This window comes from Rhyacophila brunnea, unplaced genomic scaffold (assembly GCF_057557595.1).
Source record: "Rhyacophila brunnea isolate RB1 unplaced genomic scaffold, BYU_Rbru_1.0 scaffold_7, whole genome shotgun sequence".
NCBI lineage: Eukaryota > Metazoa > Arthropoda > Insecta > Trichoptera > Rhyacophilidae > Rhyacophila > Rhyacophila brunnea.
In genome coordinates, this window is record NW_028233339.1 from 6,818,605 (window position 1) to 6,837,984 (window position 19,380).

Here is a 19,380-nt window from a genome sequence, read left to right on the forward strand (position 1 = left end):
AGTACTTAAAATTAATTAATAATATATTAGTCTCTAAAACAGAAACATATTTGAAACGTCAACTTGTTATGAAATTCTAACCTCCTATCGTGGTCTACAATAATACAAATTTAACAAACTATCGTATTCATTCATTTTAAATATACAAAATATAAAGAATGCTTCATAAATAGGTAGCCATTTAGTTAATTTATAAGATTTATAGGTATGACGAGTTTTTAAAAATTACTTGTGACTAGAGCTTTTCATAATTGACCACTATTGTTCATGTCGACAGTATGATATTGTGACTTAGACGACAATCGAACATATTAAAATCGTAAGGTAATATAAAGATCATTCCGGGTTGATTTAACACAGTTTGTAGTTTAGAATCTCCGTTACAAAATATAAATAAAATGAAAATAAATTCTTTGTCTGACATAATAATTATAGTAATGATATTAAATCGAACTTGCATAGAAAATAGTGCTGGATTTTGAGATAATAAGACGAAAAGCGGCGTCTTGTTCGCGTATGGTTACTTATGAATAATAGGTATTGATTATTAATCTATAATACATATAATTCAAGTGAACTCCTATGGTGTAAATATCTAACATATTAATATGAACACCTCACGATATATAAATGCCGAATAATGCTTATCAACACTTTGACAGATTGCCATTAGTCTATGGATCGTCCGAATTGGTTTGACGTTTCATGTCAAACCATTTCTGATGGTCCGAGAACGGTTTGATTTTCAATGATACACTGAACCAAACGTCAAATCTCAAACCATTTCCGGTCAACTACAATTTGTATGTATATTGTATATGGTTTAATTTGATTTGTTTCGTTCATGTTGAAAGAAACGAACCTAAAATATCATGTAGAATCAGTGTTGCCATATTTTGAAAGTGGATTTATTGTACAGAGCCTTCAAAATTATAGTATTTGGGGATAAAATATAGTACGCGTTGTCATCTGTTGAAAATGAAAATTTTCCCAATTTTTCATAGTCGGCTTGTTTTTTTTAGGAGATATATTTCACCGCGGGCCGCAGGTTCCCAATTTTTCATAGTCGGCTCGTTTTTTTAGGTAAAATAATTTTCGAAGACCACTCGATTGCGAAATTATAGTACTTTTATATTAAATTATAGTACGATATTCAAAATTATAGTATTTTGGGCGTACTACACCTATTTTATATCGTACATAGTACGAGGACCAAAATTATAGTACAAATACTATAATTATAGTACGGTTGGCAACACTGTGTAGAATTGACATGAAATTTGAAAAGAATGATCGAAAGCTCGAATGTTGATTGGCTGGACCATGGGTGAGCTCTGATTGGTCATTGAAATGGCCTTGTATCATGCGACTTCGTGTGTGACCGTGCTGCCATCTATTCTGAAAACTGAGTATTTCTGATGTATTAGGTGGTCACGTTCGCTGTATGGAACTTTCACCCGGCCCCCTGATTTGCAATCATGCATACAAATGAGCAGTATGCTTATAAAGTATATGGGAATTTTATACATACGACCCTAAGTACATTAGTCTATATGGTACAACCATTACGAGGCTCGTATCATTCAACCTGAATTGAACTATTGAACAAATCAAATGGCACGTTGGATTTGGGACCGTTTGGTAGAATGTCCACGGAAACGCTTTTCTGACGTTTGACAGATCGTCATTAGTCTATGAACCGTTCGAATTGGTTTGACGTTTCATGTCAAACCATTTCTGATGGTCCGAGAACGGTTTGATTTTCAATGATAGGGTGAATGCTATAGTAATGGGACATTTAAGGAAAGGACTTTTTTAAAAAGTGTATAAGTCAAAGAATATTAGCCTCTAGGGAACATATCTGATATGTAAAGATGCGGAATTGAATGAATTTTAAGAAAATGCATGTTAAAATAATATAACCAAAAGCATTTATTGAAAATTTATATTCTTCGGAAAAAAATGAGAAAACATAGATAGTAATGGGACACCTTTGACATAGTAATGGGACGCTGGTGGTACAGTTATGGGACATAGCATTGAAATCAAACTACAGATTAGTTTAGATACCTAAAGTCTTAGCCTAAATGAAGGCTATACCTAAATGCATAATTAATTTTTTCAAATGCCAAAAATTATAAATAACCCATGTTGTAGAATCTGAAACACAATAAAAAAAATTGTTTTAGTAATGGGACAGTACAGTGTTATAGTAATTGGACACCCAGTCAATAACTGAACGCAAAGAGCTAATCAACTGAAATTTTGTAAATAAGCTAATAATAAATAAGCACGAACCATTAAAGTCTACAAAAATTCATTAATATTAAATAAATTTAAGCAAACACACTAATTGGACAGGCTGTCCAATTACTTAAAAATATTAAAATCTGTTCTAGTAATTGGACACACTTACATTTAGGGTTATTTTTCGAGCTGATAAGAAAATCTCAATGTAAGTATATAGATATTTCGTAGTCCCTCGCACTTCCCTGAGAAGTTTCTTCCCGAAATTCACAAAACTTGTGTTAAAAAAATGCCACTGAAAGATCACTGTTCCTTAAAGGAAGTGATAGTACAAACACGTGCTTTTGCGATTTTGAGGTGACTTCAACTAAGAATTATATTTTATAAGTATAGCCAACTAGCAACGGAAAAATACAAATGCAGTCATATAAAGAGGAAATGACAGAATAGATCTGTTTCCTTCACACTTACAGAAATGCTTAGCTAATCTTATTTTGGGAGTTTAAATTTGAGGTGTCCCATAGCTAAACCTGTCCCATTACTATAGCAGTCACCCTACACTGAACCAAACGTCAAATCTCAAACCATTTCCGGTGTATTTTCTACTCATACAATTTGTACGTATATTGTCTATGGTTTGGTTTGATTTGTTTGATTCAGGTTGAATGATACGAACCTGAAAGTTACGTAGAACAGCTGATAATTATTTATGTTTGTATCCCATTAAATACATCTACCGCAAATTGTTATTTATTTATATCGCATGATTGAAATGAATTGAGTGGTGCTCCGAACCTCCGCATTAAAAACATTAAATATTTATATTGTTTATGTATGTATATTAATATTATTATCTTATCAGTTTACTTACACTTACGTGAACAATGTTATCAATGTCAATTAACACGGATGTACACGAGACAACTATAAAACACAAAACAGGTTGTGTGATAAAGTAGCAAATATTAATTTGACATTGTCATTGTGGACAACGGGCCAAACGGGCTACCATTCGAATCAATCTGTTTGTTACGATGGCTGCTACACAGCTCTACACCGCATTCAAATGCAAAAGAATTGTTTTAGAAGAAGACATAATTGACGGGCTTCTTTTTGTTGATAATGGAAGTGGGAAGATCCTGAAAATATCGACAGATTTGAAGGAATGCGGACCACTCCTGGAAAAATCACATCTAATTGAGGTGACATTTCGAAATTTAAAAAGTTCTAATTTCAAAAGTAGGTAAATATCCCGGCAATCCCGCCAAAAAGTGCAAAGAGTACCTCAAATGCACCTCGAATCAATGTAGCAATCTAATGGATTTTGATGGCAATAAATTGTTATGACATGATCACCTTAATTTTATTTATAATTTGAGTACTTTCAACATAAATTACAATTATTATTGATCAAGGGAGGAAACATAACCTCAAATTACATAGTTGCCCTGTGGTGTCATAGGCTGCCAGTAACTTTCCATGTAGGTAACACAATGTGGTACTGTTCGGTTATCAGGAATACAGCGGAAAACACATTTTGAAAATAGGCGATAAACTGGATTATTTGTTAGGTTAACCTAACCAAACCTAACCTAACCCAACCTAACCTAAACTAACCCAAACTAACAAATAATCCAGTACTATATCGGGTATTTTCAAAATGTGTTTTCCTCTGTATTCCTGATAACCGAACAGTACCCAAAATGTATTTCGGTTACCTAATTATTAATAACCATGTCCTTGCTTTTTCGGTAAATATACCGCAGATGCCATCATGAGATTTTATAACTTTCTTTTTAGACCAAACCAAACCTAACCTAACCTACCCCAACCTAATATAATCTTAGTTTTTGATAATGATGCATCACAATGTATGAAGATTTCAAATTTTAAATTAACAATAATTATTGGATCGGAAGGCCTATTCGCCAACAAAAAAAGGTATTTATTATAATTGTCTACATGGAATGTTTACTACTAAACAGTTTTGTTTTTGTAAAAAAAATTATAAAAGCTCATGACGGCATCTGTGACACAATTACCGCTTTTTCATACAAGGTGGTTGTTTTTTGTAATTTTGAACAATCACAAACATCCAGGCTTTAAGAAAATCACATAAATATTGTATCCTCACCGGGAATCAAACCCAGAACTGTCGGGTGGAAGGCCAGTGCTTACGCCTTGCACCATGGAGCCGCGCAATTCGTTTATTGAAAGTAAGATATAAAAAGCTTGTCACTCTAATTTATAAGAATGGTCAAGAATTCAATTGATAGGCTTTATTTACTCCACGATAAAAATGAGAAATAATTTTATAATTAGGTGGAGAATGGAGTGTTGATGGCAGGAGTAGTGGACTCACACGTGCACGTAAACTCTCCAGGTCGTTCGGAATGGGAAGACTTCTCTTGTGCTACGCGAGCTGCTGCAGCTAATGGCACCACCACCATTGCTGACATGCCCTTGTGAGTATCATTATGATAACATTTTTATTGTTATTCACCGAGGTCCTTGTTTATTTTTTAACATCGCAAAGCCAATTAAAGTAGTGTAGTAGTCAGTGACATTCCTTGGGGGTGGGCAGGTCATCCGTTGCATAGGGGCAGCGAATGAAGGAACGAATACAAATATTACAACTTTTGAGAATGGTGGCGGAATCAGAAAGTATCGACATTATAGTTAAAGCATAAAAAACTCCTGACAGTATAACCATTATTGTATTGTACTTAATAGGTACTTACATTTTGTAATGACAGTTCATCGCACAAGCAACATTTTTTTTTAAAGGGTACCTCCAAGCTTGTCAGTGTTACAGACCTATAGGGATCTAAAACCACCGCTGTTTGAGAGTAGGTTTCGTGGAAATGCTCTAATTCAAAGTAGATGTTGTGGATGTTAATTTAAAGATTTTTTGTGGGTACTTAGGTACATAAAGAATTTGCAGATAATTTGAAAATAAAAGGGACCTAAGTCTGCTTAAGGGCGGCACTTTGCCTAAGGAGACCAAGGCTTGAAAATGTATCGTGACTCACCAGGATCGAAACCAGAAACCACGGTATGATAAGCCAGTGCTTTACTACAAGTGTTGGCTGTAATCTGGCGTATTTCACTTATTACTAGTAGATATTTGGTGAGATTAATGATTTTTCATTCATTTTTCAGAAATTCAATACCATCTACGACTACTCTGGAGAATTTGAAAATTAAAGCTGACGTGGCCAGAGGGACAGTTTATATTGATGTAGCCTTTTGGGGAGGCGTCGTTCCAAATAATCAAGTAGGTCATAGACTAATTTAGTGGGTCACTGTAATTTATTAAGATGTAGTGAATTTCAACAAGCAGACAGCACAAGTTAGGAAGGACCATAGATAATAAATTCATAATATATCTTATATCCCTTATGCCCAAAATTTAAAACAAGTTTTACTAGCTGGTCATGCTCTTGTTTCAATAGCCATAGAATGATAATATTCCTATTATAAAACTTCTTTTTGCTTCATCTTAAGTTCATTCATAACACAGGTGGCCCTCGACTTTCTAACATTCTACTTTCACACAATTAGCTATTTCGTACATCTCATAAAATTTAGATTTTTGTGGATAATGTTAAAAATGTGTGTTTCCGTGCAGTCGCTCCTCTCTCCTCCGCTCCTCGTCACCTTCTCTAATACGTAAAAGGATGGTATTCAACTGTCTCTTGACAAGTTAATAAAGAAAACACCTGATTGCTAACACCCCTCATTAACTTTATTATACCCATTGATAAAGAAATATTTTAAAATGCACTTTTTGATGTTTTTTTTTCACATCCCTCTACTCTCGAACATTCAACATTCGTACACATTTTCATGAACCAATTAAGTGCGGAAGTTGAGGGCGGCCTGTACCACTGAATATTTATTTTCATGTTTTCATGCATCCCATTGCAGAACAGATTTTACATTATGCCGTCCACCGTGCGGTTGCCATAATTAGTGGCACATCACAAATCAGCAGGATTCACTCGGTTGGGAATTTTCGTGTACCGTGCCTAAAAAAGATTCACTTAGCAGAACATAAAAAATATTTGTGATTGCATCATTTTAAAATTTCAAAATTAAGTAACATAAAAATGAAACAAAATATAAAATTTAAAGTCTGTTCATTAAATGAGCAGTTTCATGTTTTTGTTATTTCATATTTATTTTTCTAGAATGATCTGCTCGACATGATAGATGCTGGAGTGGTAGGATTCAAATGTTTCCTATGCCCAAGTGGGGTGGACGAGTTTCCTCATGTTAACGAAGATGACTTGATGAAAGCTCTACAAGTTTTGGAAAAAACAGATTCAGTACTTGCGGTAAGTTGACGATTTTATTTACCTATTTATTTATTTAAAAAAGGCACATTGAGCACGTAACAAATTATTAATTCAAGACGTTCACAACATGACATTTAGAATAAAAAGTACAGTATAATTTTATAGCAAAAGAAATAAAATAAAAAAACAATGATTAAAAAAAAATACGAATTAACCAATAAAAAGAATTTTAAAAACAAGATACATAATGCATTGCTAAAAATGTCTACATCTCTAAGGAGTGCATTGACAGCCCTCGTTATTGGTGCCTGGTGAGCCTGACATGAGGAAACAGCTTTCACCCAAAATAGGTCATGGCTGCGAACACGCATGTAATTGACGGGTGCATAAAAATTCAAATTTTCCAGAATATCAGAATTGGAAACTATACCATGTGAGCACAGGGAATAATACTTAAAGAGCACAAGTGACCTACGACCTTCAAGAGAATGAAAGGCGAGCATGCCTAAAGTTCATGCCGAAGTTAGTCAGAAAATACTCGTTTGGGAAACTGAAAAGGAAAATATTTATATACAGTGAAACCCGAATCTATGGTTTTCAAGGGACCCTAAAAAAACAACGATACATGCGAGATATACTGTCACCTCCGAAAGGGGGGGGGGGGGGGTGTAAATGCGCTGGACCCCCCTGATGATGAATGTCAATCGTCAAGTCACGGTGGTATCGTCTGCTTCTTTCGGGGACATGTTTGTGTTGATTGACAACGCGGAAGTACAGGCGAAAACAGGGCGTTTATTGTTCGGAATATAAGTACAGCGTACAAAATATTTAAAAAAAAAAAAATAATTAAATTTAAAATGGCAGTGACGCCGGGAGCGCGGCGCCACAGCCGACGTCCGCAGAGACCAAAACCCGAATGACCCTAATAGGGGCTGGTAGGGCAGAGTAGGTAGTAATAATACCCAACAAACAATTCACAATTATTCTATCTCTGAAAAATGACAAAAACAGCCTCTGGCATATGTACCTGGCTTGTAAGTAGGTACCTCAGGTCTCATATTTCAGACCTTTTCTAGGTACATGCTTTGGAAAGGGGCTGTGAATTTCTTGGAATTATTACTACCTTCTGCATTTCTTTGCTTGTTAGCTACATATTTTGAAATATTTGAACTAGGTACAAATACATATTTTTTCAAAGTAATCTCAAATCAGATATTCTAGGTGCTAGGTACATTGTATGGTTGGGAACTTTGCTTCCAATATTGGTCAAAATTGGATGAAATAATGTAGGTAATAATATTAAAAAAATGATATTAATAATTATTACTATTTGCTTACGGGCTAGAAATTTGCCTCGCAGTCGATCTGTTCATGTTTGCATGAATCAGCCCAATGATGATTCAGGCCTCATGGCCTTGGATCCTCTGAGGATGCCATGGTTTAGGCGGTATCAAGCGACCTCTCTGGGAAAGGCCCTGAACCGTAATTGGGCCGATTAAGATCGACCACGATTCAAAGTTTTTAGCGTGTGTAACTGACAATGCGGCGGCTTGATATGTGGGTGGTTGCATCTCCTGCGTTAAAGGATCGAAGCCCCTCCGAACCGTCGGTGGCCGGTCAAACTGGGAATACAGCACTTTGACGCCTCGCGGTCAGTGACTCCACAGTTTTCCGGACCTACCGTAAGGATGCCGAGAGAGGAGGGCGTCGCGCCCAGCCTGTCTCAACACCGGTCCGAAGATCGAACGACACTTCACCCAGATGCATACCACGCGACCACTTTTTGATTGCTTGCTTGCCATGCCTCCAGTTACACACACTGACAGGCAATTTTACATGAACAAAAAAAAATTATGCTAACACGTAATTGACACAGGCTAAAGTTTTTTTTACACAGGCTTAGGTTACTAGGTATAAACTGACGCTAAAATGTTGTATATTTAAACTGTCTTTACACCACATTCAAACACAAACACTATTTGAAACTGCCTAACCTATGACGCTATGCTACGGCTGGTTGAGGATGCTGCTAGGCTGCTCGCTTTGCTGCTGGAGGCTGCTTTTCTCTGCTGAAGAAGGCTGCTTGGCTCTTCTGAAGTGTGGTAGATGACGCGCCGGTGGCATCGACTACGCACTTTGGTGTCCCGTGTCTGGGCCAGGGCTGATTCCAAGGCTCGCAGACAGTTGGAGCCAGGAACTTCCTCGACGTATCCGTCCGTGGGCCAGGGTCGACTGATGATACAGCTGGTCGGGGAAACATCGAGAGTCCTTGGTTTTGAAATGGTCTGGCGTGCTGTTATTCGGCAGCATCCTCGTGCGTGATTACTGATGATGCGCGATGAGTCGGCCGGCGATAGTTTCCCAACTGCGGCGGATCCATGACAGGCGGCATATTGAAGGCTTGATGATTCTGCTTGCTTGCAAGTTGAGCGCCACCAGAGGTCGAGCCTCTGGACGCTGTACTGTTTCACACAATTCCACACGCTGCTCTCTCTTCCGGTTGTCAATCAATCGCTTCTCAGGGCTTGGATTCGGGCGAAAGAAATTCCGCCTACCTCCTAATCGTAGACGATCACGATCAGAAGGCGTATGCCCCATGCCTTGGGGGGCCAAATGTCACCTCCGAAAGAGGGGGGGGGGTGTAAATGCGCTGGACCCCCCTGATGATGAATGTCAATCGTCAAGTCACGGTGGTATCGTCTGCTTCTTTCGGGGACATGTTTGTGTTGATTGACAACGCGGAAGTACAGGCGAAAACAGGGCGTTTATTGTTCGGAATATAAGTACAGCGTACAAAATATTTAAAAAAAAAAAAATAATTAAATTTAAAATGGCAGTGACGCCGGGAGCGCGGCGCCACAGCCGACGTCCGCAGAGACCAAAACCCGAATGACCCTAATAGGGGCTGGTAGGGCAGAGTAGGTAGTAATAATACCCAACAAACAATTCACAATTATTCTATCTCTGAAAAATGACAAAAACAGCCTCTGGCATATGTACCTGGCTTGTAAGTAGGTACCTCAGGTCTCATATTTCAGACCTTTTCTAGGTACATGCTTTGGAAAGGGGCTGTGAATTTCTTGGAATTATTACTACCTTCTGCATTTCTTTGCTTGTTAGCTACATATTTTGAAATATTTGAACTAGGTACAAATACATATTTTTTCAAAGTAATCTCAAATCAGATATTCTAGGTGCTAGGTACATTGTATGGTTGGGAACTTTGCTTCCAATATTGGTCAAAATTGGATGAAATAATGTAGGTAATAATATTAAAAAAATGATATTAATAATTATTACTATTTGCTTACGGGCTAGAAATTTGCCTCGCAGTCGATCTGTTCATGTTTGCATGAATCAGCCCAATGATGATTCAGGCCTCATGGCCTTGGATCCTCTGAGGATGCCATGGTTTAGGCGGTATCAATACCTATATTTCTTTTTTTTAAATAACTCATTTTGCTCCTGGATTTTTTTCGACGTCTTGAATTATTTTTAGTTTCTCAGCTAGAGCTCTAGTTTTCTTCATGGGGGCATTTTAGTTGCGACTTATAAAAATTCGTGATTCGAGATGCGAGGCAAGCCTGAGCGCCGACCGACCTGTGCAAACAAAGCGACGCGACTGATAGGTCTGCATGTATCATAAACAATTCTACGAAAGCGAAATGAAAAATATTCAAAAACGGTCAATTGGGATAATATTTGTGACATATTTCATATTTCGTAAAAATAGTTTTTTTGAGAAATTTGTACTTGCAAATTACGGTTTTATTTATAATCAAAATCAAGTGTTTACTAAATTATACATATTTATAAACTAAGTTTATTAACCAAATATTAAACAGTAAATTTTGCACTTTACACAACCAGTTGTTCAGTGAGGCCGATATTCTTGAATGGCTTAGGATTCCCGGCTTTCCCTATGACCAAAAGCTTCATTTTGTGTGTCCTGGTTGCATTGGAGCACGGCATAATTGTGATGCGTCCTTGGACACTTTCCTCCCTGGTACATTACGTACGTACGTTTTACGAAGGAGAAGTTTCCAAAAAAAACCTGTCTCATCTGCTGCTGTATACTTGTGGGCGGCGGACTACTGAATTTGACAATCGAATACCGGCGAATTATAGAGCTTGATTTTGTGCTTTCAACTAGTAAAAATTACGGTGAATTATAGTAGTTGTCGGATAATCGAGCGGCGGATTACTGAGAGTGTACTGTACATTCTTAAATCTTGTTCAGTATTGAATGAAAATATTGTAATTTTTTTTTTAATTTACAGTTCCACGCTGAATGTGACCTGGATGAAGAGTGCTCCAGCAATCTTGACGGTATTCATCATTCTGTATAATCTTCTTCTTATAATGCATCTTCTTTAATAAACATATATGTATAGTGAAACCCCAATTTTATATGCCCAGATTTCACGTTTTTCCAGTTTTATGCTTTTATTTCGCACATTTTATGTAGGAAGTATTCAAAATTCAAATTTGAACACATTCAATTCAATGCATGGTAATCATTGAATCGTATTCTTGTTTGTCCGGTGGTTGTTTGTCCAGTACAAATCTTGCAATCGATTTTTAACTAACTTCTATTATTCTTATCTATTGATCTTTATATCAGAACACAATGCCAATGCATTCTTTTAATACTTTTAGCCATCTTTAAGCAGAATTGAATTCATTTTCAGTAATTCTGTTTTGTATGGAAAGTTACTTCAGAAATATCCGTAAAAAGTAAAAGACTATTATTGATTGCTAAGGTAGAAATCAAAATGAAATGTCAAAATGACATTTTAGTATTCTATATTTGTTTGTTTGTTTGTATTTTATTTACTTCATATCAAGTACAAGTTTGAGCATATTGAACATAATAATTCAATAGAAAATTTAGAAACGTATATAAAAAGTTCTTTTTATCTTGTAATTATTTGTTTTCAAATAATGTTTCAGCAAGGAAAAACATTTTCATTCATGAACATTCTCGAAAGGATGAAAGAACACATTGACATAATATCGTCACTGTTCTGGCAGAAAACACTAATTCGAAAAAATTACATATTGAGTTAGTACCAAAATGTTCCTTATTTCAAACTTTACCGTCTGGAAACCTTCTTAATAAATAAACAGTCTTTATTTTAAAGTCAACCTTTTTACGATTACTTAATAAACTCACATGATAGACCATTATTTCAAACATGTTAACAACTTCAAAGTCAAATTACTCAAAACTAGTATTCTCCAGTTAGTGTGTTCTGCCAGAACAGAGACGATATGCTCCAATCCATACTGTTTCATGTCATGTTGTGAACGTCTTAAACTTATAATTTGTAATGTCCACAATATGTAAAATAAATAAATTGAATTGAATTGAAAAATTTGTATGTTGCAGATCCTGAAGAATACAATACTTACCTGTGCTCTCGTCCACCTGAAATGGAATTGAAAGCGTTAAGCTTAATCATGAAAATGACAGAGTTATACAAGTGAGTCTTTTTTATTAAGAGCATACATAAGTAAAACGGCAAATAATTTTCAACAGTAGGTGGAACGAAATTTCGCAGTCTTCGCCAATCGGAGACTGACAGTCGAGGTGTGAGCACATCAATTTGTTGTGTGATGGCGTCGGAGGAACGATATTCTTAAATCGTGTAAAGATGACTAAAAAACATTCCACATGTACCTACTTGAAAAAGAAAACATGTCAATGAATATACTATTATTATTACGAATATAATAATAAACATAACATTAAAAGGACGCATGTTGAATTTTTATGACAAATTATATTTCGTTTGTCTCGCGTCATTTGTACAATCCGCGCATCGCCTAGTCACGATCTTTTTAGACCATGCCTCAGCTGAAGTATAGCCTTAACTTATAAAGACATTGAAGTGTAAATGGGCAGGTCACATCGCTAGAATCTATATGTAGCTAAATTGCCATTATTGTTAAATATGTAGGGCTATTCTAACATATCACTTGACTCCAAAATCATTAAGAAAGTGATAAATATGATATGTCGTATTCAGGCCGTTAATTATCCTGGGAAGTTAATTGTCAGGCGTGATGTATTTTTATTACGGCTGCTCATGACCGAGTACTGCAACATATTTTTTAACACATCATACTTGATTCCAAATGGATCCATCCAATTGTATAAAAAAATGTCCAATTGGAGAATCTAATCGGATGTATTTGGAATCAAGTAAGATTGAGTGCTGCGTTTTACCAATTATTATAGATAACTGCCTTGTACAAAAAGAATTATTTTGAATCAAGAAAAATAACAGAAACGTGTTACCATGTTGACTAGTTAGAATAGCCCTGCAGGTGTGTGATGTCAAATATTATAAATTTCCTAATAACAGTTATTGTTAACATTAGTCCTTATTCTTTCTTGCGCATCTATGCTTTCGGCGGCTGTCGAGGGTAGTTTATCATATTTATATATTGAAGCAGTTAATTGTTATAATAAGTTAACCGTCTGAACTGTCAAAAAATGCTATGTTTTAACACCATCTCTCTTGGCTGTGTTAAATTTTAGAGCGAGGTAGACAGTTTAGACCAGGGGTAGTCAACCTGGTCCCTACCGCCCACTAGTGGGCGTTCCAGCTTTCATGGTGGGCAGTAGGGGTTTTAAAAACATTTTCATTATGTTAATTTCATAAAATATACTATTTGTATTGCCCTCGCATAAGTTTAGTTCACGTTACGTAAGTGAAACTAAATGGTGCTATAGTGCGACCGCAAACAAAAGGGCCTATTCTGGGACGAGGTTCTTTTGTTTACAGTCGCACAGGTCAGTATGCAGTTAGATTTAAGTAAATTTACTTCCCTACTTTATAAATCACCATTACTGTGGAACCGGTGGGCGGTTAGTTTTACTACCAACAGTGATACAAAAGTGGGCAGTAGGTATAAAAAGGTTGACTACCCCTGGTTTAAACGGCTAACTTATTGTAAAAATTATAAGTCTCAATACATAAGTATGATAAACTACCCTCGATAGCTGCCGATAGCAGCCTTGTGTATAGAATAGATGCGTTGGTGTATAATTATTGAATATAGTTTTAATCTAAACTAGATAAAATTTTGATTCACAGGGCGCGGTACCACATTGTTCATGTATCAGCGGTCAGTGGTGCTAAGGTAGTGGCTGAAGCAAAAGACCGAGGAGTCGATATAACCGCAGAGACTTGCCCTCATTACCTGACGCTGGCCGCTGAGGAAGTGCCTCGCTCGGCCACCCATTTCAAATGTGCACCGCCTGTTCGCTCTAACACCAATAGAGTGAGTTGCAGTAATTATTTCCTCAGGATATTGTTATTGGTCTTCTTTCATGTGCGGTTAAGACACTCAAAAGTGAGCCATTCAGGTAAAAGAAAATCTGTGATGGATTTCATTGTTGCGGTGACTTAAAAAAAAATTTTTGCGTTCATTAATTAGTTTAATTTTTCAACACAATACCTGTTTCGTTATTTAAAAGATTTTCACCAATTCACCGATAGCAGCCTTTTGTGTAAAATAGATGCGCTGAAGTCAAGGCCTGAACAGAAACGAACGATAAGTGCGAATGCGAAAGCATTCGGCACGCTTACACTATCTCCGCAAGATGTGTTAAAGTAAGATATAATTTCTACGGCTGAATTAAATATTTTTTGCACTGGTAAATATTGATTTGAATGATTACATTAATTTAAAAACTGCTAGCATGTGTTGCTGAAATTTATTGTTTTTGTGTCAAATATAAAGTTAGTGGTAATTATTTTTAGTTAATTTAGTAGAAAATAATATGTTTAACTATGCTGTGTTTAAATTTGGTAGCCGTACTGAGAAGCAACATGATAGTATAACGTTTCATAGTTAAGTTAATAATAATAAAATTGAGGTTCTACTGTGCGTTATATGAGAGAAACTCGGCTTCATTTTGTCGAACAATAGCCACTTTCTTTATATCATTACTCTGATCCTTTTTCTGCTTCATCTCCATATCTTCAGGCTCCATCTATAGAAGAAGGTATTCTTTAACATCTTTGGTATTTTTTTAAATTCTTGTAAATCTCATATTATGTAATTTAAAATTATTATTACCTATTTGAAAACTTTGATGTTTTCATGTTTGAGTAACATATTAAGGTTGAGGCATGGTTTAAAAAGATCGTGGCTAGGCGATGCGTGGATTGCGGGTTGCGGGTGCAAATGACGTATGCCGAACGAAATATAATTTGTCATATAAATCCAACATGCGTCCATTTAATGTTCTGTGTATTGTTCTATTAGTAACAACAATAATAATATATTCATTGACATGTTTTCTTTTTCAAGTAAATGGGTAACGTTTTCAGTCATCTTTACACGATTTAAGATTTAATACCCCCGTCGTCATCACGAAACAAATTTACGTATTCACACCTCGACGTTCACTCTCCGATTGCCAGCGAGTCCAAAATTTCATCGCGCCTATAGTTGAAAATTATTTACCATTTCACTGAAGTATCGTCTTAATTTATTCTAATGAAATGCTATTTCTAATATGTTTTACAGGAAGCTTTATGGGAGTGCTTAGAAAGCGGTGAAATTGACATGGTGGTGTCAGACCATTCCCCGTGCACTCCTCTTCTTAAAACCGACAGCTTCATGAGTGCATGGGGTGGCATCTCTTCAATGCAATTCAGTAAGTTTTATCAAGCTTATATTAGCAATAATCGATTAGCTACCTGCTAACTCTATGAATGTACAAGCGGCCCTCGACTTTCGCACGTATTTGGTTCCTGCAAATATGTTTGAATGTTGAATGTTCGAAGAGGGATGTAAAAAAAACCATCGAAAAGTGTACATTAAAATATTTATTTATCAATGAGAATAATAAAGTTACCGAGGCATATTAGCAATCGGGTGTTTTCTTTATAAACTTGGTAAGAGATAGCTGACTATCACCCTTTTACGTATTTGAAAAGGTGACAGGGAGCGGAGGAGAGAGGAGCGATTGCATGGAAGCGCACAGTTTTTGCATTATCAATAAAAATCTAAATTTTAAGAAATGTACGAAATAGTGAATTAGTTATATATACATATCATCAGAATTTTTTACAAGGAATGATTGTTAGTGTTTAGGCTCAGTCCAACCCATTGGCTTTTCGCTTGGCTTAAGTACATATTGAAAAAAATAAAATCTGATTTTTGTCAGACGCGGAATTTGTATCTATCTATGGTTTCAGAGTACAGATGGTCATGCTGACACCACTTCACCATGAAGCTTAACTGATTAAATAATGAAAACGAATACAGAACTTGAATTGTATAAAAGCAAAAACGTCACTCTCCTTCAAAGTCATAGCGTGAGAAATCAAATAAAACCGATGCTGGGGTAATTCTAATACTTCATATGAGCATGTGCGTTGATACCAGATGGAAGTCTCCCACAGGAGACCACCTCAAAGGATGGACCGAACCATCAACTTTCCCTTACACCACAGCCTACGTCCACTCTTCGCGGTTCTCGCAACCCTCGGCCGATTAGAGCCCGCCTCAAAAATCCGAAATTCAAATTCGTCAGCGCTCCCGCCTGTAATAGACGCGGTCTGTCGAAAACGGCCGCTCGCGCCGCCACTAGTCAATCCGTCGGTAAAACAGGGAGGTTCCCGACTGACGGACGAACATGACGCCGCCTGACAGTTGGACGCGCGCGAAAAATCTCTCTCTTACATCAGACGCCGAACCAACAGCATCGACCGCAAAAGCTCTCTCTCGTATCGGACGTCGACCAGCCAGCATCTCTCTCGCCTCGGACGCGAAGCCAAGACAGCATCTCCAAGTCTCGAGCAACAACCAGCCAAGAAGACCGCGTCGGCACCAAGCAAGCATCAAGCTAACCGCCTATACCCTGCAACTAACCCTGCATAGCGATATAATAAACTGCCAGTAACAACCTCAACGTGCGTTTCTCTCAATTCCACCCCGCTTCTGGCCTGCTAGTGAAACGGCCTTCACCATTCTCCTTGACGGAGAAAGGCCGGTATCGGCGTTTTAAGTGAACATTTATAGATATTAGAATTAGATGGTGCAGAAACAAATATTTTTAAAATTAATTAAGCGAATGATTTGGTAATGGACAGTGGTGAATTTGCTTGTAACTTTCGAACAGTGGTAAGTTTGCATCTCAACATTCGTTATATAGGGTGGCCATTTTACTAATTTCTAATACTGTCTCCTAATTGGTTGGTTTAAACAATTGTTGATTTGAATGATGGCACTACGAGTGGACAGTGGTGACAGCATGTAAACCCAATTTCTTTTTCATGGTTTTCTGGGGATATTGTGACAGAGCACATTCCAGTGCTGCAATATATTGATACACAGGTTTTAACAAGGTGAATACAGAAAATTAGAAATATCTATATATGTAGTACACACGAATATAACCTAATTACCAGAGAATATATTGTCAATACAGTAAGACCAGCCAATCAATAATTGGCGGCCAGGTCTGCAGAATCAGAGAATTTAAGTTTTCATTTATTGTTATTTTAGGTCTGTCTTTGGTGTGGACGGAGGCATCAAAACGTGGCTTTGACTTGTGCCATGTGTCACGTATGATGAGTAAAGCTCCCGCCGTACTATGCGGATTGCAGCACTCCAAAGGGTCTCTTAAAGAAGGACTCGATGCGGACATTATCATTTTCAATCCTGACGATACGTTTATTGTCTCACAAGACTATATCCATCACAAGAATAAGGTTAGTTATTATTTTTTTTTATTCATTATTCCTTATACACTAACACACATATTATGCAGTTATTATTTTAATTATTTTTAATTCCAGACTCGGATGTATATAAGACTTAAAAATGTGGCATTCTTGATTGAAAATACATAACGTTTGCCTCAGAAATATCTTCTCTTAGAGCAGTTTTTCTCAATATACCTAAGTAAGACCTCGATTATCCGAACTAATTGAGGATGACGGTGCTTCAGATAACGATACATTCAGATAATCGGATAAATAATAAAACATGTATACTTCCAGAATAAACCTTGTTAATAGCATTACGTAAAAAGGTGATTTTCATATAATATATATTTTAAATTGTACAGTTTTATTATAATCACACTAAACCGATGTTAAAAAGAAACGGATTATTAAAAATTTGGATAATCGAGGTCCAAATAACCGAGGTTCTACGGTATTAATGTATTTTAATCAAATTGATTGAATAAATAAAATTTTTACTGTTTTCAGTTTACGCCATATCTAGGCATGGAATTGACAGGGAAAGTTCTGCAAACCTATCTTCGTGGAAAACTAATTTACGATAATGGAAATTTTTCAACCCAGCCAATCGGAAAACTATTATTAAAAAATGGATTGGCTTGATTATTTGAATTAATAAAATATAATACTCGCATCATTATGTACCTATAATTTGTTATTATTATATTCAATACGAAAACATAAAATTTACATAGGTAGGTGTTCAATATAAATTGGCATTACCCACTTACTATAATTCCATTTGTACTTTTGTGCAGTAATTTTTTAATAAGGATTCCTTTTAACACTTATTTGTCATAACCATTGATATACTACTAGATGAGAAGTTCCCATACAAGTGTCATTTTAAAAATGTACCACAAAAGAAGATATTACGAATATCATCTTATAATATTTCCTTGTAGGTATAATGCGTTAAGACCGTTAACATTGATTCCCGAATTTCACCCGTATTGCCCTGGCTGTAAAACTAAATTTGCGTTCTTGGAATAGTGACCCTAAAGGTGTCTGCAACCCAAAGCTTGCAAGCTACCAAAAATTCATGTCTGAGCGGATAGAGCAAGTCGTCATGCGCTGACTTAGTTAGAGTAAGATGCAAGCTAGATCGGGCTTACTCATAATTATTGCCAGGTCGTTTTCGAGACAAATATTAAGTGAGCTTATATCGAGTTAAGTCTGCTGATATTAAAACAGTATGTTTTAACACTGGCCGAGTCACTGAAAATCGGGCGTCATTTTAAGAAGCATATGATTCATCCAGTAGTATATCAATGGTCATAACAATGTTTATCGCTAGTTATAATGTAGACTGTAAAATAACATTCGTTAAAATTTCTGGATGATTAGTGATTGGTGGTGTATATTATACTATAAGGTTAATATTATGATGGTGCTCACACCTGCTTGTAAGCATGCACATAAACGCTGTAAGAGAGACAGAAATTTGTTTTGTCACATGTGCTTAGACGCATTTTCGTACCAATTTAGGTTAGGTTAGTGCGGAGTGTAGTCATGTGGTGCAGTTAGACAGTCTACGTGTCCACCGGTCATGAGAACAAAAATGAAGATGCACAAACTGGTACACGAATGGTACGGCGGTCATGCGAACTGCTCCCAGACAAGTCTTACTAACTATTATATGTGATGTCCTTTGAAATGTATGCAATTGTGCAGACTACGACAAAACAATCTAGCGCCCTGCCTCCTTACTGCCAGAATTATTGGAGCGTCCGCATGGAAAAGGCGTGTTTTATGATGCTCTGAACTTAACTTAACTGAACTTTATTTACGGAAAAATAACAAACCGAAAAATTAATCGGTGAGGTGGAAAAGCGGCCGGTTCTTTACAGTAAATTGGCAAAATAATATTCAAACATCAATTTAAAAAGAAAAAAATGGGAAGAAATAACTGGTACAGCCTGACGTAGATTTGTGTCTTGATAGGAAATGTTAAGCCCAATCAATTTCAACAAATTATCAAAACTGGATATTCACATTCAAAAATATCTTACACACAATAATTAAGTCGTCTTATGTAATACTAGAATACTCAGGGT

General features: G+C 36.4%; 1 protein-coding gene across 2 annotated transcripts; it reads left to right on the forward strand.

Moving 5' to 3' along the window:
- Positions 1-2,905: 2,905 nt before the first annotated feature.
- On the forward strand, positions 2,906-19,206 carry LOC147064421 (uncharacterized). Of its 2 annotated transcripts, none has more exons than XM_085957939.1 (10): positions 2,906-3,079; positions 4,570-4,712; positions 5,410-5,524; positions 6,441-6,587; positions 10,829-10,877; positions 11,941-12,034; positions 13,655-13,841; positions 15,096-15,225; positions 17,082-17,287; positions 17,792-19,206. In XM_085957939.1, exons 2-10 carry the CDS (start codon positions 4,588-4,590, stop codon positions 17,924-17,926), a joined length of 1,188 nt encoding a protein of 395 aa, XP_085814065.1. In that variant the 5' UTR covers positions 2,906-3,079; positions 4,570-4,587; the 3' UTR covers positions 17,927-19,206. The 2 variants fall into 2 exon arrangements, with proteins under 2 accessions (XP_085814065.1, XP_085814064.1); XM_085957938.1 differs by lacking the exon at positions 2,906-3,079 and adding an exon at positions 3,223-3,449.
- The last annotated feature ends 174 nt before the right edge of the window (positions 19,207-19,380 follow it).

Excerpts from the sequence above, each read along its gene's own strand:
- LOC147064421 (XM_085957938.1), top strand. The coding sequence starts at position 3,282 with ATGGCTGCTACACAGCTCTACACCGCATTCAAATGCAAAAGAATTGTT. Across the intron at positions 5,525-6,440 it reads GCGTCGTTCCAAATAATCAA|AATGATCTGCTCGACATGAT; the intron begins GTAGGTCATAGA and ends TTATTTTTCTAG. Across the intron at positions 12,035-13,654 it reads AAAATGACAGAGTTATACAA|GGCGCGGTACCACATTGTTC; the intron begins GTGAGTCTTTTT and ends TTTGATTCACAG.